This window comes from Anastrepha ludens, chromosome 5 (assembly GCF_028408465.1).
Source record: "Anastrepha ludens isolate Willacy chromosome 5, idAnaLude1.1, whole genome shotgun sequence".
Taxonomy (NCBI): domain Eukaryota; kingdom Metazoa; phylum Arthropoda; class Insecta; order Diptera; family Tephritidae; genus Anastrepha; species Anastrepha ludens.
In genome coordinates, this window is record NC_071501.1 from 50,877,474 (window position 1) to 50,900,125 (window position 22,652).

At 35.0% G+C, this 22,652-nt stretch overlaps 2 protein-coding genes across 3 annotated transcripts; one reads left to right on the forward strand and one right to left on the reverse strand.

Moving 5' to 3' along the window:
- Positions 1-59: 59 nt before the first annotated feature.
- On the reverse strand, positions 60-7,064 carry LOC128863928 (uncharacterized). 2 transcript variants are annotated; one of them, XM_054103350.1, is made up of 7 exons: positions 6,132-7,064; positions 6,000-6,077; positions 5,802-5,928; positions 5,640-5,743; positions 5,415-5,513; positions 2,159-2,254; positions 63-2,108 (listed from the first exon to the last, which is right to left on the reverse strand). In XM_054103350.1, the coding sequence occupies exons 1-7, from the start codon at positions 6,693-6,695 to the stop codon at positions 237-239; spliced, it is 2,940 nt and encodes a 979-aa protein (XP_053959325.1). In that variant the 5' UTR covers positions 6,696-7,064; the 3' UTR covers positions 63-236. The 2 variants fall into 2 exon arrangements, with proteins under 2 accessions (XP_053959326.1, XP_053959325.1); XM_054103351.1 differs by lacking the exon at positions 5,415-5,513 and having other exon boundaries at positions 60-2,108.
- A 3,171-nt stretch (positions 7,065-10,235) lies between these two features.
- Positions 10,236-11,471, forward strand: LOC128863042 (uncharacterized). Its single transcript, XM_054101939.1, has one exon. It carries the CDS (start codon positions 10,316-10,318, stop codon positions 11,114-11,116), a length of 801 nt encoding a protein of 266 aa, XP_053957914.1. The 5' UTR covers positions 10,236-10,315; the 3' UTR covers positions 11,117-11,471.
- The last annotated feature ends 11,181 nt before the right edge of the window (positions 11,472-22,652 follow it).

Below are 22,652 nucleotides of genomic sequence, written 5' to 3' on the forward strand. Positions count from 1 at the left end.
TGAAATAATCAATAATCCCAATTTAATTGTTGTCAATAGTTTATATAAGTTTGAGTAAGAACAAAAGTTTTGAAGGGATTTATGTAGCCCGTAAAAATGCATGAATTAAATCTTTACAATGAAACTAAAAAGATATTCTATCTTAACTATGAAAAATTAGGAGCTTTTACCTTAACAATAAGTCGAAAAATAGCAAAATATAAAAAAATGTATCAATAAATCTTAAATATATCTAACTACTTGGCCAGCAAGTAGTCCAAAAATATTTTTAATTCCTCTATTTTATTAAACAGGCGAAATTGTACAGCTGAGTAACCATTTCGCAGAAGCAAGTCATTTATACATGCACGTTGGAATGCAATTTTCAATAGAATGTCATCTGTCGCAAACTTGGTATGCGTCGGGGACTCACTCCCAGCTGTACTTTCAGGCTGGCCATCATGAAATGACGTATTAGCGTTGTCTGTTGAATCTAAAAGAACACCACTATCCTCCTCTTCGTATTGCTTGGCAAAGGAAACAGGTGTCAACTCTTCTTCACTAGCATCCAAGGCTTCCGTTTTTACTTGTGTTTCTAGTTCCGTAGACTTCACACTTGATTGTCTGTTCGAGTGCCGTCTTGCAACTTGTTTAAACTTGGTTAATCGATTAACGCGTACTATTGGCTGCAAGCTAAACGCTTGCGCTATGCGCAATTGCGATGTTGGTGTAATCGGTAAAGCATTCCTTTTTGGAGATAGTGTTTCTTCTTTTATATGTATTTTGTGCATTTCACGTTTTCTTGAAGCATATCTTGCATTCTTTTCGTAAAAATTGCATTTGCGCTTGACTTTTAAGTCGACCTTCAGCTGCTTGGTATTATTTTCAATTTTTTGATTATTTGAATAATGATTCGTTTTTAAATCAACAAGCTTTAGACGCCTGAGACGCACTAATGGCTTTAAATTTGAGGGCACCTGTATGGAATCCGATACGGTAATACGTTTTGCCACTGTCGAACGAAGAAATCTGCCATGAAAATTTAAACGCTTCAGGCGCACTTGCGGTTGCAGTGACTGCAAAAATTTACAGTTCTCCAAATCCAAGACACGCTTACTTTTCGGTGTTATCTTGGTTCCACTATATGCATTGGAGTTCTTCACCGCGCTTAGTGGTTTATCCATGACATGGGTCTCTGGTATAGTTTCAGCCTTAATATTTATGTGACATGTATCAGGTAGCTTTGATCGATATTTAGAAGGTGGTAAACGCTTCAGGCAAACTCTGCTTTTTAACTGGGCTTTTAAAGATGCTTCAATATTGTTCGATGTGGTGGATGTAGTTGGAGTCTTTACATGGTTTTCTATTTTCGCTATGCTTTCAGTTTTGATAGTCATGGGGCACGAGTTCTCTGGCTCCAAGCATCCCACATTCTTAGGAGGAGGTAAACGCTTAAGGCAAACTCTTGGATTCATCGATTTGAGAAATTTGCAAGGCTGCGCTAGACCTGTGACTTCGACTGTTCTAGGTATCATCTCTCTTTTAATGTGAGTTTCCAAAGACGATGCACTTAATTTTCGTTTAACATTCATAGACCTCAAACGTACTCTTGGTTGAACAGACACATCATAACTGAGTTTAGCTGCATTGTCTAGCATTGCGCATGATTTGAGCTTTTCAGAACCGTTGCAGTCGATTTCTGTTTTTACGGATTTTTGTAAATTAGAAATCGCCTCATTAACTTCGCTATAATTCGTGTGTGATAAAAATTGATTTTTAAAGTATTTGTCCACATTTCGCAAGCAATCTAATTCACTTTTGCTGGCATTTCGTTTTTGATACTCCAATGGCAGAGGTTTTGAAGAAGATTTTGTTCCTTCCCAATTAATATCCAAACATGGTTTAATTGCCTTGATTTGTATAGGTGCAGGTGGAGTTACAATTTCCGGTTTTTCCTCCAGCAAAGGTTGCGGAAACGATGTGCCAAGCCCATTGCTCAAAATTTTATTTTTTCGTTCACGTAAATGCATTCTGCCATCAGCAGAGCACGTACTTTGTTTTAATTTCTCATTGGTGATGGGACAAGAATAAGCTTTATCATTCGCGAATATACGGCGACGCCGTTTGCGCTAAAAGGTGTAAATGACATTATTAAAATATTATAACATAAAACGTGTACCTTTGGCTTTTTTCTACATATTTTTCTGGCCTCCAATTTACTTTTCTGAGAATAATTATGTTGGGATTCAGTGCTTGACTTAGTTCTACAGTTGCTCTGAAATTGTTAGAAGCATAAAAGTAAAAAGTAATTAAGCATTTTTTAATTTAACCAATCAATGTTTATATACGAAACATGGATGTAATTTATTAGTATCGCATATTTACAAAAGCGCTTTTTACAATTTTATGGTTCGACAGATTAGAATCCGAATTACAAAATATACCTATACAGATTAGAATTCATTCAAGAACAGTTTTTGTTTGTTGCTTTCAGAAATCTTTGATGGAACTGGCTATATGTTATACTTCCATGCATCAGTCGCCTAATGCTTATCAATATTCTCACTCTTACTAGTCGTCGTCGAATAATTTATCATATGTCAATTGCTAGCCCAATTCTTCTGACGGAAGTTAAGTTAACGTTCCCTCACGAATATCAAGAGAGGCGTTTTTAAACCCTTAGGCTTTTTTAAACCATTACATTAATTACGACCTTAAGGAACTTCTTTTATATTTATGCCAATTTTTTAACTCTCATTCCAGCACTTTTTATTTATTAGACTCGCTTTCTACCGTCAAGAATATGATAGTATCCATTCTCAATAAATTATTGACGATGGTTAATTGTGAAATTTTTATTCAGCTGATTAATTTTATTGTAGCTAAAGAGTTTCAGATCGCGACACTCAACAAACATTTCACTTTATTGCTCTGACACCAAAACAAAATTGGCCTATAAGTCATGTGGAATGCGCCCCTCGTGCCCGTTGGGCGGAAAAAAAATAAAAATAAAAATAAAAATAAAAAAGGGGCATCCGTTGGGCTTATTCTTCTTCTTTATCTGCACATTCGATTTTGAATGTTTAGCGATCGCACAAAAATAATTTAAATAATTATATAAACCCATATATAAATGCATACTCAGGTGAGGTTAGGCTATACTGGCTGGCTAAGCGCACGCAGAAACTATCTTGGTTCATAGCGATACCAGATCAGGTTCTTATTTTTATCGAAAATATGCATTACTTATAATGCGCGTACTGTTGCGAATTTTGGGAGTCGCTCAAGCTTCAGTCCAGGGATAGATTCTAGTCTTTCAAAACTGAGAGCAGCCATGTACATAGCCTAGTTTTTGAAAGAGCCGGACATTAGCATAGAAGATGCTCCAACGTTTATCTTGTACTCGGGTCATTACATTTCCTGCAAGCATCGTTAAGAGTTGGATTTTACTTTTAATCATCCGCTGCAGCCAGGCTGCCCTGTTGGTACACCAACTCAAGCACTACAGTTCCTTCTATCGAACGATATATCCGATTTAGTATACTTGTAATCACATACATATTTGCACATGATGAATTGGTTAAGCTAAGCCATCTGTCTTTCTTAACGTGTGCTCCTTTAATGCGTTTTGAATTGTGCGCAGGGGTTGAAGTGGCTGTCTTATTTGATTTTATTATTCTGCAAGCCTCGCGCCTTCTTGAGCTATTCTGTCCACTATTTAATTTCCCTCTATGCGCCCGTACCCAATATACACAATCCATACATAAAGGGTTTTCCAATAACAGGTGTTATCTATCGCTATCGAGAGATGATTAACGATTTTTTATGGCCGGAATTGGATGGTATTGATCTGCACAACGTTTATTTACAACAAGACGGCGCTACGTGCCACACAAACAACGAAACCATTGATCTTTTACCGGAAAAGTTTACGAACCGTGTTATCTCCCGAAGAGGTGATCACAATTGGCCACCAAGATCTTGTGATTTAACACCTTGTGACTTTTTTCTTTGAACCACGTGAAAGAGAAAGTCTACGCCAACAGCCCAGGGTCGATTCAAGACCTCAAAGATGGAATTCGTGAGGCTATCGAAGACATAGGGCAGCCTCTTTGCAATTCGGTTATGGAAAATTTCATGAAAAGGATATTGTCCTGTAAGCGTGGTTGTGGTGGTCATTTACCTGATGTTATTTCCCCCTATTAACGGCATACCTTCCTCTTTATACTGAAATAAACATCCGATCATTTATATTGGAAAATAGCATTTTTCTCGGAATATCAAAATAACTCCTCTTATTCGAAAACCCTTTAGATTCACATACATACATATAAAACCACAAAGAAGAACAAAACAAAGCAAACAAATTAATAAATAATTACAACCCTTAAATTATATTATAAACTATAGGTCTGTTCATGTAAAAATTATCCAGTAACTTAAAAAAAGAGAAAAATATCAAAAAACCAGTATGAATATGCAAATTTTACGAACTGCTGATTAAATTGTTGGCGGGGAAAATTAAAAATTTGTTCAGTTAAGCTGCCACGTACTAAATTAAAGAGAAATAAAATAAGACCAATAAAAAGCTAAATAACGAGTTTAGCATCAAATGATTTTATTTTGTCCACAATAATTTGTACCATTTCATCATCGCTGCAGATGAAGAACATTCCATTAGAAATTGTATTGATGTGGCAAGCACAGCTTTCTTTATATTTTTCTTGATTCCGTCAATGCATGGATATATACTGCCAAATGAGTTAATAACCAACAAATAACCAACCTTCAATGCTTTCGATTTGTATTTCGGAAACTGCAGCAGCGGTGACTGGAGGTTGTGGTTCAGAAGTATATGCCTCTGTATCATTGTCTTATTTCTATATCCAAGTCTTATTTCTATATCCAAGTCTTATTTAATATATGACTTCAAATCAACTTTATAATTTTATCTAAAATATACTAACTTGCATTCTTCATTTTTTGTTTAAATTTAGAACGTTAACGCAATCCGCAAATCTTAATTTGGGTTTTTATTTTTACTTTGAAATCAGCTGTTTTTTTTACTTGCAAATACTTACAAGTAAAATTTTATTCAGTAAAAACTTGCAACTTCCTCTCAAAATGAAATGCCATTTTGCTTTCTCACTTTCCTCGACTTTGCAAGGTTTTTGGCTACATATGTAAACATCAAAACTTGATAGTTTGTAACAATTATTACAAATTATTTGCTGCATGAACAGACCTTTTGTCCCAAAATGTTTCTCTATCTCTGGGAATGTTCCATAACTTTCTATTATTGCTCAAACCCCTGTTATTTCTAATGTTTTAATTATTATTATTATTAGTTAGCGAAATATTATGTAAAAAGTTTCTTGACTTTATAGTCCAAAAAACAGTAGAATAAAAAACATTTAACAAACATTATTTATTACCCTTGGTTTTGTTTTATTTATCTGGTTGGTTTTCGCCAATTTATTTTTGTTTGAATTATTTTGCTTGCCCTCTGTTTTCTTATTACATTTCCATTTAGGCTAGAAAAAATAATTTCTTATAATATCAGTTACCAATCTCAAAAATATTTTACATGCATATGAGTTATGTATTTGTATGCAAATAAGTGTTAAATAAATATCACTTGAGTTTATTACAAAACAAACCTTTTCTGCTGAGTATGTCTCTATAGACGTGCTGCGTTTTACAATTTTAATTGGCGTACATGGATGTTCAGCCAACTTAGCCAGCCAAGCTTGCGAATCAACATCTATTTAATCAAGCTTAAAATTAGCCTATTTTTACATAGCAACGTTAGAAATACGTACTTGTACTAAGCGGCGATCCGACTGCATTGCCGATTTGGGGAAGAGAATCAAAGTAAGTATTGTGCAGTGAGTCAAAATTGAATAGTCGGTGTGATTCCGAATCTATTGCTGAATTCCTACATTCCAGCTGTAATAAAATTAAATTAATAAATATTAAATAATATTAGATACAAAACTAGATGTAAAAAGATAATTTACCTTAATTTCATGTAATTTATCTGACCATTCGTTCTTAACAGCTGTATTAACAAGCGGTTTAGAATACTCAAATTTTATCTGAAAACATAGATGTAATTTAACATTTAAACAATAGTTCACTTATTTTTTTACTTCAGTGTCTTTCAAAGGAGATTCTTTTATCTTTTGATCACAGCGCACGGATTCCCGAAGTGCATATTTCCTTGTTTCCGATGCAATTAATGCAAAGGGGTTTCTTCTCCATTTTCCACGTTTTTTGTGTTCTTTTCCTTTACCTTCAAATGTTTCAACTCTTTTTTCAAACTCCTCTTTTATAATTTTTTGCTCGATATCCTTTTGCGCCAACTGTTCGCGTTCTTGTCCAGGCAACTTTTTATTCCCAATTTTAACAGAAATTTGTGGCATAAATTTATCATCTTGAACTGTTTGGAGATAATTGATTTGGGGCCCAGTATTTGTATCGGTATTTTGCTCAATCAATTCCTTTTTTTTTAGATCAAGTCCTTTAACCGCCCTATTTTTTGAAACAAGTTGAGCGCAAGGATTCAGAATAAATCCTGTAAGTAGCGTTATCGACTTTGTATCATTTTGTTCACTATCAAATGACATGTTAGTTTGATCACGGGGTTCTTCTTTAATTTTTAGATCATAATTGTAGTCTATATATTTTAGCAAGGATGCCGACTTTGTTTTCATTTTTTTGGAATCTTAGTGCCCCATTAATCCCTTAGAGCAAGCTGCATTTAACTGATCATAATTCTCAACTGCTTCTTTAGTGACACAACCTTGTATTATAAAAACCACGCGGTGAAGGGCTATGCAATATTGACCCACGATTCCGCGGGTCTATTTTACTAACGGCACTTTTCATAATCGGAGCGTTTTTCTCGCTTTTTGATCATCCATTATTGTGCTACTTTTTGTATAGAAGATGTGTCATGTTTAATATTAAATACTCCTATGACGCTTTCGTGTCAAAATTCAATTATTTTTCATTATGTTTTAATATTTCATGTATTATGTTTATTCATATAAAATATGCTTAAAGATACTATAAAATGCAAGAATAAAATTTGAAAATACCGAAAAAAATACAATTTATTACAAAAATTTCCCATAAAGATGCCAGATTTTTTTGAAGGAAACACATACTAGTGATGTAAAATTAAAACTTTTACTTCAATAAAGTTTTTTTTTAAGAATATATCCAATATGATTAGAAATCGTCTTAAAAATTTGTCAATACAATGTTTAAATACAATAGTTTACAAATATTTTCACCACCGATGTTATACAATAACGGAATGCGAACTTCTCACTTCGGTCAGCTTATTTTTATTGCATTTACAGCGGCAGTAAATATTCGGCAACCGTAGCCGAATAGTTGGTGCGTGACTACCATTCGGAATTCACAGAGAGAACGTAGTTTCGAGTCTCGATGAAACACCAAAATTAAGAAAAACATTTTTTTAGTAGCGGTCGCCCCTTAGCAGGGAATGGGAAACCTCCGAGTGTATTTCTGCCATGAAAAAGCTCCTCATAAAAATATCTGCCGTTCGGAGTAGGCTTAAAACTGTAGGCCCCTCCAATTGTGGAACAACATCAAGACTCACGCCACAAATAGGAGGAGGAGCTCGGCCAAACACCCAAAAAGGGTGTACGCGCCAATTATATATATATTCATCTGATATTCTTAAAATTCCAAGTGAAAAATCTTTTAAAATAAAAAGATGTTACAACATTAATAAAATAAACTAAATGACAGTAATTAAAACGCATACGTGTCGTGATTAAACCACCTTTTGAATATTGTTCCACAATCACCAAACAAGTGTAAAGATTTCAAAAACTGGAATAATAAGAGCAAGAGACATATGTTGAAATTTAACAGATACTCAATAATGTAGGTAATTTTAGAGACTATAAAATGCTTAGCATCAAAGAAAGAGATAAGATATTGAAAATAATAAATGTATTAAATACGTTTGGGGTAAAATATAGAAAATAATAATAATAATAACAGTTAAAGCATAAAGTGTCAGTTCGAAATTAGAAAATATTTTGTCAACTTTTTAAATGTAAACTACATTCATTAGTCATTAAACACCAAACAACGGTCAGAAAATTACAACTTATTATTTCTTAATAATAATATAATAATTAAAAAAGCTCTAAAATTTTTGTGTCCGAGTGTCCTCCGTGGGTATAGGCATGCATTACTGACGCCGAAACAGAAATAATGAATAAATAACATTAAAAAATATAAATATACATTTATTAGGAAGGAAATAATAGGATGTAATATAAAATAAGAAAAGATCTCCCAAACCATTGCGCGATTTCTAGAAATATTTGTTAAAGTAATCAAAATTATTTATATAAGAAAAGAAAAGAAAATGTAATTACACCGTTTTTCTTGCTTGTCACTAATTTCCCTCAATTTCTTCATTCATGCAAAATGTTCGAAAAAAATTGTGTTTTATTCAAAAATTTCTAAGCTTTTTGGTTTAAAAATATTATATTTTATATACAATTCAAGTTAAAGTTCGAAAAAGTTTTGTTTTATTCAAACATTTCTAAGCTTTTTGGTTTAAAAATATTTTATGTCCACTGCAAGTTAAAATTTAATCTTTTTGCTCATTAACACATCACAATGACTACGAGTATAATTAGAGATGGTTTGACACTTTTGCAGAAAGAGAGAAATTCGTATGTTCTAATCTTGATAATGATGTTCATTTTAACAAAAAATAAAAACTAACAAACGTTAAGTGTGTAACAGAAATAAATTGTTTCAAGAAATATATCAGTTCGTTAATTATCAAAAAAATATTATCAAGAAAATTTTTTTCGCCAGCAAGCAAAATGTTGCATATCAGATCAAAGTTGTATAGTTTATATCTAAGGGAAAAAACAAAAAAGAATTGTTTTATATATTTTTTTGATATCAATAAAACAAAAGTTTTAAAGTAATTTGTTTTTGATAAATATTGAATCAAAATCACATCAAAATTAACTTATTTAGGTTTATAATTTATATTTACTTACATTTACTATCACTTGACTAAGCCGATAGCCCTGATAGCTAGAGCTTTTATACAGGGTGGGCCATATAGCCATATTGCTTTTTGAACCACCTATGTTTTTGAGAATGGTAACACAAATGACATGTCAAATGTGTTCATAATTTACTTAATGGTTTGACATTTATGAAATGGGACGCTATACGCTTGAACAAAATTGGGAAATATTGAAAACCTATTTCCAAAGAGGTGAGTGCTCTTCTTCTTCCGCGGTTACAGTAAATGGCGAGCGTTAACGTGACATGCTCAACGAGTTTTTTTTTCCAAAAACTAAAGAGTATGACATGGACGACATTTGGTTTCACCAGGACGGTGCAACTTGTCACACTGCCAAAGTTACAGTCGAACTTTTGGCTACCGTTTTCGAATTCCGATATCAATTGGCCGCCTCGGAGCTGTGATTTAAGCCCGTTGGACTATTTTTTGTCGGGAACCGTTAAGGACAAATGCTATGCGAACTATCCAGAGACGATTGATGCTTTAAAACACGGAATCGAAGTTGCCATTCATGAAATTGGAGCCCAAACAATCGAGAATGTGCTTAAAAATTGGGTTGATCGAATGGCCTACTGTAAAGCCAGTCGTTGCGGTCATTTGAATGATATTATTTTTCATTCATAAATGACAATGTTCAATCTTCAAAATAAAAAAAAGTTTGAAAAAAGTTTGAGTAGTTTTTTTTTTAAAGCCGATTCAAAAAGCAAATTTTACATAGCCCACTCTATATTAGATTCATCTAAAATTTTAACTATATATTAATAAATAATAAGAATAATAATAATACACATTTTTTACTTTGGATAATCAACAAACCAATATACTTGTTAAATATATTAATTATTTCATATAATTAGGGAAACCATTATTTCTTGTTTATATGCGTCCGTCGATAATGACCAATTTTTTGCTTTGGGTTTGCATATTCATTCCTCCATGTGTTTGAGCGCGATCAAGTATTTCATTTTACAACCGTCGTTATCAGAAGTATAATTTGCTATAATTGCCATATATTGATATATTCCTTCTCTCTTCACGTTCGAGTAATAACATGATAAACAAAAAGCCTTTTCAGTTAACATGTCAATAGGGGAAGTCTGGCATCTCTCCGTTGTTTTAATTACCCTGGGATATTTTCCATATGGTTTGTGTCATTGATCACAACAGCTGACTACGCATTTAGTATGTCGATAAACAAATCAAGTGGTTTTGTGTAAAATAAATATAGTGGATATAATGTCAAAAGTAATTGAAATTTCCGACTCCGATGACGAGGCTGACCGAGTGCCAAAAAGCAGTGAAGTAGCAGCTCTGCAGCCTCTGCTTATGCCATCTACAGTGGCAAAGTTTTCGGCAAAAAATGCAGTGCCTGCGGTGGCTTCTTCGGGCAGTATGTCACCATCACTAGTTATTTCAGATGTGACTTCTATCAATGTATCACCACTTTCTGCAATTGCTAGTGTGCATAGAAGTCCAACCGGAAATAATGGTTTGATAATAGCTGCAGCTGGAGCCTCAAGTGGTGCAATCATACCACAAAATAAACGAAGTCGGCGCAAGAGTATGCATCACCCGCTGTGTGTAAGTCCGGAAATAGAATTCGAAACGATAGCTTTAGATGATGACGAAGACAATACGTCAACTAAATCGAAAAATAATACAAACGTTAATTCTGATGGTGTACAACAAAATAAGTCGCCGAAATCACACAAAACCACACCGAAAATTCTCAATACTAAATCAGCTACCGCCAATCTCGGCAAACAATTATCCGATACGTGCACTGAACTCCTTATATCAGATGAAACCACTGCTTTGTTGCACCAAATAGCTGAGGATCGAGTTCGCATAAATTTTCTTCTCGCCTCTTATAATATGCCAGAGATACAGTTTTCTTTGGAGACAAAACCTGAAGTTTTGCAATTTCAGTTAGAAGAGCGTATAAAGCATAGAAGGAGGCGTTCACTGGAGGCGTCGAACGTCCAAAAAAAACGGAGGACTTTGCTGCAAACCAACAATGCACGCACAGGCAGTTAAATTCACAGCATACTGTGCTTAGATTATTGAAGATCATTTGTCTGTTTTGAATATATACTCGTATACTCCTTTATTTTATGACATTTTGCAAGCAGCTAAAATGTCTATAATGCTTATAATTTGAAAATATATTTACTCAATTTACCGTTTAGTATTAAGCTTGACATTTTTGATTAGTTTAGATGGGAACTTATATCATATCCCATTAGCCATGTATGGGACGGTTGCATACAAGACCACAGTGTATACATAATAGAGATGCAAATATTAGCGAAAAAAATGTACACAATACTCCCATTTGTATAAATATATAAAATAAAATAAATAACTAATACAGTTAAAAGAGTTATTTTTTTTTAAATTTCAAGCGTATTCTTAATAATCCATTACATAAGGAGGCTGTTCTGTGTTCAATTGGTTCATGCAATAGTTTATGAGAAACTGTATCATTTCGATGCTCTACTTAACCATATATTTTTCCTGGCAATATGCTCTCTTGACCAGTCCTTAAAAGAAAAAACCATCTATTTCATAGATTTGTTCCAATGTGAACAGTTAAAGGCAGTGGTAACAAGAAACCAAAATGTACGTGGGAGGTATTATTTTTGTAATAGGGAGCGTAGTAAAGCTCAAAAGAAATGGAAAAATTATAGAAGTACGCAATCATGGGAAAAATATCGGGTTGCAAGGAATAAAGTATCTACAAGCAGTAGAGAAGTCAAAAAGACATACCTACAATGGAAGCGCCACGATGATTTGCCTTCGAAATACCACTTAAGGGGGTCAACTTCTCCAGCACTTTCAAATGTTCCATTGATTTTTTTATTTACAATCTCAAGAATGTCTTTTTAATGTTTTAAGCTTAATAGAAAGTTGTTGTTGTTGTTGTAGCAGGGGGAATGCTGCTGGAGTGACAGTGCTTGGCCGGATATAAATTCGGGTCGTTTCGGTAACGTAGAACCGACTGTCGTGGAAACTTAATAGAAAGTCTTAAAAAGTCCCTATAAAGACAGTGAAGTGATGAGGGTCGAACGAAGGCTAAGTAAGAACGAAAGATGAGTAAGAAAGATGGTTGATTTCAGTTGATTACAAGAGGCTGTACATACCACGGCACAAATTAAGCGTACAGATAACCTGTAAAATTTCGAAAAAAAATTTTTTTTCATAGAATGTTAATATAATCCTTCAAAAATGTGCCAAAAAATTTTTAGAACGTAAATTTGAGTATTTCTTATATTATAGATCGTCAACCGTGACGACTCTATTCCCCCCGTTCGAGCGCTGGGAGAGGTATAGTTCTATATTCAAACTGTAGACGCGTTTTTCTCAAAACTATATTTTTCGAATTGGCGTACACGATAACTCGAAAAGTTTATTTTATTTATTTTGAAAAGCTTCACAACAGGACGGTGCCACTTGTCACACAGCTAACGAAACAATGGCTCTTTTGCGCGAAAAATTTGATGGCCGAATAATCTCACGTCGCGGCATTTTAATTGGCCGCCAAGATCATGTGATTTGACACCGTTGGACTTCTTTCTTTGGGGTTATTTGAAAGAAAAGGTGTACGTCGATAAGCCAGCAACAATTCAAGAGCTAAAGGATGATGCTGAATTATCGGCACATTAACGGCATAGAACCTCAATTATGCCTCAGCGCCATCGAAAATTTGGACCATCGGATGGAGGTGTGCCGCCAAGGCCACAGCGGCCATTTGGCCGATATTTTGTTCCATACGTAATTGAGCCATACAAATATTATCATAATAAAGAGAAATGACAATAATTTCCTACAAAAATTGTATTTTATTCAAAATCAACACCGGCCCTTGAAACTTAACCACTCTTTATTTTTCACAATTTTTCCTTAACCTTCAACATAACACAAACTACATAAAGCAAAAATTGATTACGTGATTTTCCGTACATCCGTCAGCTGTTTGTTCGCTTCTTTTTTTCAATCACTAAATTTGTTGTAAACTTATCTCTTTCAACCATGAAAGACTGGTTATCTTCAACCAACGGCTGATTAGAAGAGTGTAAGAATACGTGTAAACTGACCTACACAATTCTGCTGTAAAATACCCTAAGATGCAGTAGCCATTTACTCTCTGGCCAAATCTTGTACACTATCATTCTCCTGGTGAAAAGATTTGTATCATTCCTGGTTTTCTATGTACACACGATAGGTTCCATGCAAGAATGATAAGAGCCATTTTCTTCCAGCCACTATGAGTCGCTTTATATAGAAGAAGAAGTGCGAATTAAGGTCCCCCCTTGTCCATGTAACATTAAAAAAAAATCGATTTTTTTTCGATATTTCGAAAGTATAGTGCAGTGAAATTTTCATGCGGAAATCCCTAATATTTTATTATAGCTTCTATAGCCCATTAAATATGTAGAGAGCGGTCCGCGCGCTCCTGTACCTCAAACTTTAAACTCATTTATCTCGAAACTGTATTTTTAAAAACTGCTCGTGTTGTCACTCAAAAAGTTATAGACCGATTTGTTTGAAGTTTGGTGAACCGTTTCTGTACGTACATTACTACCGGAAGGATAAACCTAAAGTTTCAGATATTTCGCGTTGATAAATTACTTTTTGGGGGTTAAAAATATCAATAAAATAGCCCTAAATTCTGACTTTTTTTTCAAAGGCTTATTTCATAATTAATTCAATCCTTGTTTTTTAATTTTATAGGTTCATCCTTTACGTTAATATGTTATAAAAAAACAAATTTAATTTTTTTGTTACAGATCGATAGATTAAGAGTAATAAATAGAGCAGTTTGTGACCTCGCGCCGTAGGCAGCCGACAAGAAATGATCCTGAACCGCCATTTTGCAAAAAAAAAAATGAAAACTTTTTTTTTTGTACTCTCGAAAGGTTAAGTAAAGTTGTGTTAAAGTTTCAAGATAATATAATTATTTTATCACCTTTAAAAATATGTTTAAAAAATGACCGATTTTGAGGCTTCTACATGGACCATGTAGGGGGGATTAATGGGTTAAATGGGTTTCGTCGGGTAAAAAAAGGCATATTTTCAATATTTTTTTTTTAAGTAAAAAATTATTTATTTAATTCAAACTTTTTTCTGTCTTATAGACACATATTTAAAGAATAATTTCTGAAATTTTCAAAAAAGAAAAATTAAAACTCCTCCATTGTGACGTCATTTTCGGTGACGTCCGCGTTGTCAGCATAACTCCTGACAGGCTCATCAAAATTGAAAAAACAAAAATAAGTGCTTTAGTTAAGACCATAAACTCGTGCTTGAACGAAGGAAAGAAAAAAAAATACCAGTCTAACGGTTAGACGCGATAGAAGTGAAACCTTCTGTAAAACAAACTGAGAGAGAATGAGACGAAAGCAGCATTAGGAGCGGGATAATTATAGGTTCATTATAATATTGCTATAAAGTTCATATTTTATTTTCTTCATTTTATTATTATTCATCCTCAATGTTTTCAATTTCAATAAATGATACGAGTGGCTTATGATAGCGAAAATATAGGGGTTTTCAATAAGAGCGCTTCAACTTTTGAACTTTTTTGAGTAAAACACAAACGGTTTGACTTTTTTAACTAATTTTTTTTTATTATCGAGTTTGAACATATACATTTAAGTATGAAATTCGATTTCTTTTGCATGACCACCGCGTGCACGTTTTACGAAGTCCAATCGTTGAACCCAATTTTCGACCACTCTTTTGCATAAATCGGCTGAAATTCCAGCAATTTCGCGTTCAATATTGGCTCATCGCCGGCTTGTTACTGTAGACCAATGACTTCACATAACCCCAAAACGCGACGGCTTGTTAAATGGACCGTAAAATGGCCGTAATGCTCTTAAAGTAGCAGAACGATTATTTTCATAAAAAATTTGCACGATTTGCAATCGTTGCTCAAGTGTGTAGCGTTCCATGATGAAATGTATACTAATGAGGTTTACAAATGACAAGCGAAAAATAAAAAATATTGCGTCGTTCGCCCTCCCTATCGGAAAAAAGTTAAAGCGCACCTATTGAATAACCCTATATGATACAAATGCTTTGGTTTCGATGTTGTGATATCTTTGAAATACCGCGTCAATTGTTATTTTTGATCGTGTTGTCGATTCAGTGCGATTGTTACACATTTTTAAATTGAATGTTTTATTGAGAAAGTCAATTAAAGGAACCGCTGTGTCCAATGCAAAATTTTCGTTAAAATCGCCACTTAAAATCATTGGAACTTTATCGTAATCTTTTCTAAGTATTCGCGATACTTCTGGTGTATACTTTATACTTTGGCTCAGCAGTACGCAGCCACACACATACACGTATATCAACATATAACCCTTCGTAGCCAAGAGTGTCGCTTTTTCGTTTCATCGAGTCTCAAATCACTCCCAACGATTCTAAAGAAGTTTTCACTTGTTTGCAAAAAAATTAAAATTTCGGTCAAATTTGCTTGACATTTTGTTTTTTTAAATAGTTGTAATTCAAAAAAAAAAAACAAAATCCTTCGTTCAAGCTCGAGTAAATTGTATTTCGAACACCAAAATCGGTTGAGTAGTTTTCGAGAGCATTTGACAACCGACTTTGAAAACACGGTTCCGAGAAAAACGCGTTTAAAGTTTTGAGTAATAATAAAAGTGGCTTGGAGCGCACACATTCCAAAGGCTGTATCTCCGAATTTATTATTCGGATCGACTTGAAAATTTTGGATAATATTCCTGAGAAGTTGTAGAAATTAATAAGCTAAAAAAAAAATAAATAGATTTTTTGAACCAACGAAACCCATGTAGCCCCTTAAGGTACTTGACCACCTTGGAAAGCTAAAAAGTACAATATATTCAATAATTTTTTTTTCATGTTCTGTATAATATATTAAAATAAATTTTTTTTAAAATTTTTATTTAGAGCTTATATAATACAAAAAAAAATTGATTTATTAAAATTTCTTTTTTTAACATATATCCAGGAGGCGCCAAAGTCGAGGCCTGAAGAAAATCATGTCTTGCGCCGGACAGTTAATCTTAGAAATGGTAATTCTAAAACAAAAGAGAGAAACAAAATTTTCAAAAGGAAGGATCCTTGCGTGAGAATTTACCACAAACTGACAAAAAAAAAAAAATAATAAAAAAATGGCGGATGTTTGAAAAAAAGTTAAGAAAACACCCCTGTTTTTCACAATGTTATGCTTAAAAAGCAATACTTTATTAACTTTTTTTTTGCAAAATGTGGTAAATTGGCATACAAAACATCTTAACAAATAAAACAAGACCAAAATCATTAAAATCGGCTAAGCAGTTTCGGAGATAAAGTGTCCGCCATTCGAAAAAAAGTAATTTCTGGAAAAACGCGTTTAAAGTTAAAACTTGCTATTTTCTTTCAGCTGAGTCAGCAAGTAATGAGTGCAGGATGCGCCTGCACATTTTCACTGATTTCACTTTGTTAGAATTCGAATTTAAAAAAACAGTTTCAGGTGATGATTTTTAAAAGTATAAGGATTGAAAAAATGTAAAAAAAAAAATTTAATTTTTTGAAACTTATAAGGTGGTCAAGTACCTTAAGAAGTGCGCGTTATTACGTTGCATACGACTCCAACCAAGCAGTTTCTCGCGATTAGTTGCACGACAAGAACATTCGTTTATGCTTCGAAATGTTGGCTGGGTATTAGGCGATAAGTTATTTGCTTTATTTTGCACACTTACGCACTTTAATAATTAAAAATGTGTACGTATATTCTTATCTACGCATACATAACTTTATATGAACATTTACACATACATATATACGGAGCTCTTCACCGGCACCACACGCATTTTTTAATTAAATTTTTGTCAAGTGACAATGTTTTCGGCTGATAAACATCTTCTGCCGCTAAGTACTCAAGCCTCTCTGCCTAAAACTTAAAGAGATTAGTGTAACTATTTATTTGCACAAATAAAAGTAGTATTGTTTTTTGCTTGCGCTGACACGCAGTGTTCACGATGCCAATACGTAATAGTTACCGCACGAGTATTATGCATATCAATACTCAATCGTAAAGAATTTGATTATTTTCCATGAACTTATTTATACACCTATACACCTGAAGAAACCCGTGAGGAGTTGCTTGGTCTCCATGGAGTTGCTTGGTCATCGGTAACTCCGTGGGTGGTGTAACTTCAGTTGAATATTCTATGCAAAATCCGTAAGGGAAACTTGTAGCGGTTACTGGCGAGAATATATGTTCCGAGATACCGGGAACTTCGGACCCACAAAAACAGCGGAAAAAAGAGAAGGCGTTTTCAAAGAAGGTTTCGGCGGCAATGTTTATAGCGCTCAAACGACACAGATCCTAAAATATTCTAAAGATACCTGTTCCCAAGAAGACGTTATGCTGGGTTGCTAGATAAGAATTTATATTCGCGGTAGTTTTTGCAGCCAACAATAAGACGGTGCTTGGAATTATACTGGGAGTAATAATCTCAAGTATGAGGGCGTTATGCCGCCATCAGAAGAGGCCAGTCAACTCTCTGTATTGACTAGACCTTGGTCAGATTGATAGACAGCTGATGCAATCAGCATTGTTGCGGAAGATTAAATGTCTTGATCCTAAACACATCGGCCCTATGAAGAGTAGTGGATTTAGATCTATAGAAACTATTATCTGTTATGTCGAAATGTCATGGAAAATTGTAGGTATACCTCGTTCATGGCACTTTTGTTAAATCCGGCATCGCAGATAGTCATTAGAGCTCGGGTGATATTACCAGAGTATAGCTCTTTGGACTGCACAACAGAGAGAATGCAAATTGCTACTGGGGATGCTTACCATCTGAGTTACACTCTTAAAGAGGGAAGAAAAAGAAGAAAACTAACTGGAAACTGGAGTGGGATACTATTTAAGAAAGTACGCAAAGAAACGCTTCAACAGAGCCGGAGAATATGACTGGCTAGAAAAATGTAGACTAAACACCACCCCACTTATTTTCTCTTAACAAGCCCCTGGCCCGGAAGGCTGATACTTTGCGCACTTGCAAAGTAGCACAGTTGTCTTGTTCTCACTAGGAATGAATGAACAAAGGGTTCGTAATTTTTGTATTATAATTGAATAATCGATGACTATTCCCTGAGGGGAAGACTGTCCCTTTTTACGGGTGGCTCAAAGTTGGACTCAAGGGCTACTCTCTCAGCTGATTGGCTGCTCACTTGTGTAAAAATTATTCAAGAAATAAACATCGAATCCGCAAAAAAAGCAGTTGGACTGGATTCCACAATGGTCAGTTAGAAACTGGTCGAGGAATATCCGAATTCCCTGTCGATCGACAACTCACGAATGTTGTGAGTCTCCTTTCCGGACATTGGCCATTAGATATTCACGCAGGGAGATTTGGCATTGCTTTGAGTCCTTTCTGCAGCAGTTGTCTGGAGGATGAGGTGGTATATCACAGCAAGTTCACCTCAGCTGTCCTGCTCTCACCGGACTGAGATTCAGATATGCTAACCCTTGCTATTTTGATAAACCTGCAGTTTTAGATATCACAAATATGAGATGATGATACTTCTTCAAAAATTAAGAGAATTGAGCTATCACCAACTCACGAATGCTCTCGGGACTTCCTCATTTTAGCTCTCCTTTGATCACGTTAATGCACATAGCATGAATATAATAATGGCGTTTATGGAGATTTTTCTGTGCCCAGTAGGCAGGTCCAAGGTAGAAGCAATTACTTTTCGCTAGAAAAATTCCCTAACAGCTTTAACGAATAACTATCAACAGTGACTTGTGATCAAACAAGAGTTGTTATGGTTTAATTTCTAAATAGAGGGCAACAACCCGGACATATCCTCGAAAAATTAAAAAAAAAAAAATGAATTAAATTAAGTCGCCGATACATTTGTGGCCATGTAATATAAAGACAAATTGGTTATTATTTATTTATTTATTTTTATATTGCATTGCTGGAGTATTCACCTGCAGAACCTTCGATCACAGCTCAATAGGAAAGTGGAGCTCAGGTTGCACAGACTAAATGACTCCGTACTTTAGTCGGGAGAGAAGGTTTCGCACTACAATTGAAGAGGAGGGATGGCACAAAGGCATGAAGCCTGGCCATAGAACTTTTCACATCTATACAGACGGCTCTAAATCTTTAGACGGAGTGGGAGCGGGTATTTGCTGCTCAAAACTAGGGATAAGGCAGCCTATCAAGCTGCCAGACCACAGCAGTATTTTCCAAGCGGAAGTTTTTACTGTGGAGAAAGCTGCGGAGCTAGCCTACACTAGAACAAGAAAGAACTCAACAATTAATACGAGTATATACGTGGACAGTCAAGCAGCAATAAAAGCAATAAGCTCATATTGTATTAAGTCTAAAAATGTTCGACGGAGCAGGGAGGCCATAGAAAGGTTAGGCGCAAACAGAAGGTTGCATATCTACTGGGTACCTGGTCACAAAGGCATTAAGGGGAACGAAATAGTAGATGAGATAGCAAAAAGCGCTGTTAGACTACCTTTTGAACAAGAGAACGACATACCAAAACTGCTAAATACAATTTACAATGAAATGGACGACTAATATACATGAAAAGGCGAGTTGAAGCTAGGTGAACTAATCTGACCACATGCAAAACAGCAAAAGTCATGTGTAGAACTAACTACAAAAAACTGACTCAATTCGTACTTATGCTCTCGCGAAAGGACTGCAGAACTGTCATAGGTATGCCAACAGGTCATAATCTATTGGCTGCACATGGGTACAAGATAGGGATTGTTAACACGGACAAATGTAGGAAATGCAGAGAGGATGTTGAGGAAACTTTATAACACCTTCTGTGCGTTTGTCCGGCATTATTAAAAACGCGTTTAAAATGCCTGGGAGCCCCATTGTTTGAGGGTCTGGAGGACGTCTCAAAAGCGGATCTCCCAGCGCCGCTTAGATTCGCCAAAAGCGCTGACATCCTACATGATGTCTACTTTCGGTATTCATAGAGGCCGGTCTCCATCTGGTATCGCTAGAGACCAAAAGGTCTATGCGTGGCTTGTTGTCAACCAGGCTAACCTAACCTAACCTATATTGCGTTGGAGTACATAAAAAATTTTAAAATTTCTGGCAGTCCCAATCGAATTTATATTTGGGATATGGTTGGCGAATCTTTCCTGTTGCTTTCCCAAAAAGTTTTATAGCAAAGGAATTCAGTTCGTTCTGAATTGATACTTAAAAGATTACTTAAAAATTTAATCCAAGACTAAAGCCGGACAACAAAACGGAATCCAAGGCTTTCAAGTTGGATAATCATTATCATTATCTTTATTTATAAAATTTACTTATTTCTTTAAAAATTAAAGACTTGGAGCCTTGTTGGATTGTTTTGCAAAACTTTTATTGGTGGAAATTTTTGGACAAGCCTTTTAGTTAAAAGTATGCAAATCTGAAACCTTTCTATCTTCAAAAATTTAAATATAATGCCGTTCAGTTATTTCGATTTCTATTCATTGTGAAGTGTATAATTGACAGATACGCGTCGCCCAAAGGACTTTCAAATGTGCGAACTTCAAACTGGGTGTTTGAAATAGGAAAATGAAAATGCGTTAAGTCATAAAAAGTAAGATTTTCTCGGACATATTTTTTTCCAAGAATACATAATTAAAAAAGGTCGGTGTTCGGAAAGAAGAATACGTATAGCAACGTACGAAGTTATCAGAAAAAAGCTCCTGTCGTTTATATTTTAGCTCAGTCTTGTTTATTTTCGACTTCACCTCTCATGGGAGAATTTTGGTAGTATACGAGTTAATTTAAAAAATTAAGAACGGCTACCCTCCAGACCTACAACAATAGATTTGATACTAATCACTGACTTAACTTCATAATCATCGACATTTATAAAACAAAAACCATAAATACTCGTATAATATTTACATGAGTCCACTACTAATGCGTTATAAGTAAAAAATTTAATGGGTTATTTCATATATATCTGTATGTAATAGGAATGTCTTATCTTCTTCAAAAAGGTAGTAAAAAATCGAACTGCCACTTATCTTACTTAGCGCATACCAGAGAACGTAGGCAGACTTGGAATTTAAAAATGGTGCGCTGATTCAACCCTTCCTAACTTTCAATTCTAAAACGATAAGTGTAAACGAAAGTATGCGGAGTCAAAGTACTTGTTATATATAAGTACTTATATACTTACACCTTAGCACACCTACATACATATGTACGAGTATGTACATATATGCATAAGAATTTATGTTATCGAAACTGTCTGCAATTGATTGCTCCTAATTGTGGAGTAGAAAGCAAAATAAACCCGATAAGCGAAAGTAGCTTTAAAATGGTTTTATATTTCTTTCATTTATTATGACACTCAAGGTCCACCCTCTTTCACTTAACCGGTGAGATAAAGCGATAAAATTAGCTTCTAATACTCGTTTAACGGACACGTATTTTGCGGATACTTACAGTTCTTGAGAAATAGTTAGGAACGCATTCACAGTACGATGTACGAAGCGCACCTTACTTGTAACTAGCCATGACACACACCACTTCACAACCTTGTCTCCACCAGCACAAACTATAATCAGTTATCTTCAAAACAATAACCAAATGCTCCCTCCTCCATCTGCCATACCTTCGCGAACCACCACCGCCCAACAAATCTCCACCGTTGTAGCTTCCTTCATCTGACATCAACACTTTCCTTCGCAGACATATAAAATATTCTACCTCCACTACAATATATCAAAAACTATTCACTCATTTTCTTCGAGGGATCCAAAAGTAGTCAATCTACTAGTTTTAGCGTCACCACAGATACAAAAATTATCCTTCATTCCCTTCTTCTCGAATACTTTTCCGTCAGCTAAGACTAGCGCCACACCTTACAATTGGTGATCATCAATTGGAAAGCGTGAATTCAAATAAATATCTAGTACTGCTGCTCAGTAAAACGGACGATTGCTATCCAAGACCGTGTGCAGGCTGAAAACAGGGCATATTTTGCCCAAGTTAAACTATTAAGAAGTAGAACAAAAATCAAAATATATAAAACACTGATTCGACCAGTAGTGGCATATGGATGTGAAGAATGCTGAAAAGAATACTGGGCCCAGTACGAGAGGAAAATGTTTCTAATAACTAATAACTGGTCCAGTATAATAACGAGCTAGAGGAATTTCTACAGGCTGATAACGTCGTGCATCCGATGGGTACGACTCGTTTGCAGAATGTCAGGAGATAGAATACCTCGCAAAGATTTGGATATCCCCATGTATGGTGGAAAGCGAATAGGGCTACTGCGGAAAATATGGTTCGACGACGTTGAATGCGATCTAAGAAGCATGGGTGCCACCACCGACCATAGTATGACTATGGACCGAGATGCATGGAGAACAATTGTGTAAGGCTCATACTGAGCTGTAGCGCTATGTATAATGACATGTGTACCGACTCACTCTCCTCTTAGATTATATTAGTAATTTGGGAAACAGCGAATACTACGCCAACACAATCGGAAAACGATTAACTGAACACGTTCCAAAATTTCTCTAAGTATGGATCACCGG

Excerpts from the sequence above, each read along its gene's own strand:
- LOC128863928 (XM_054103350.1), bottom strand. The coding sequence starts at position 6,695 with ATGAAAACAAAGTCGGCATCCTTGCTAAAATATATAGACTACAATTAT. Across the intron at positions 6,078-6,131 it reads CTCCTTTGAAAGACACTGAA|ATAAAATTTGAGTATTCTAA; the intron begins GTAAAAAAATAA and ends CTATGTTTTCAG. Across the intron at positions 5,744-5,801 it reads CGGATCGCCGCTTAGTACAA|ATGTTGATTCGCAAGCTTGG; the intron begins GTACGTATTTCT and ends TTGATTAAATAG.
- LOC128863042 (XM_054101939.1), top strand. The coding sequence starts at position 10,316 with ATGTCAAAAGTAATTGAAATTTCCGACTCCGATGACGAGGCTGACCGA.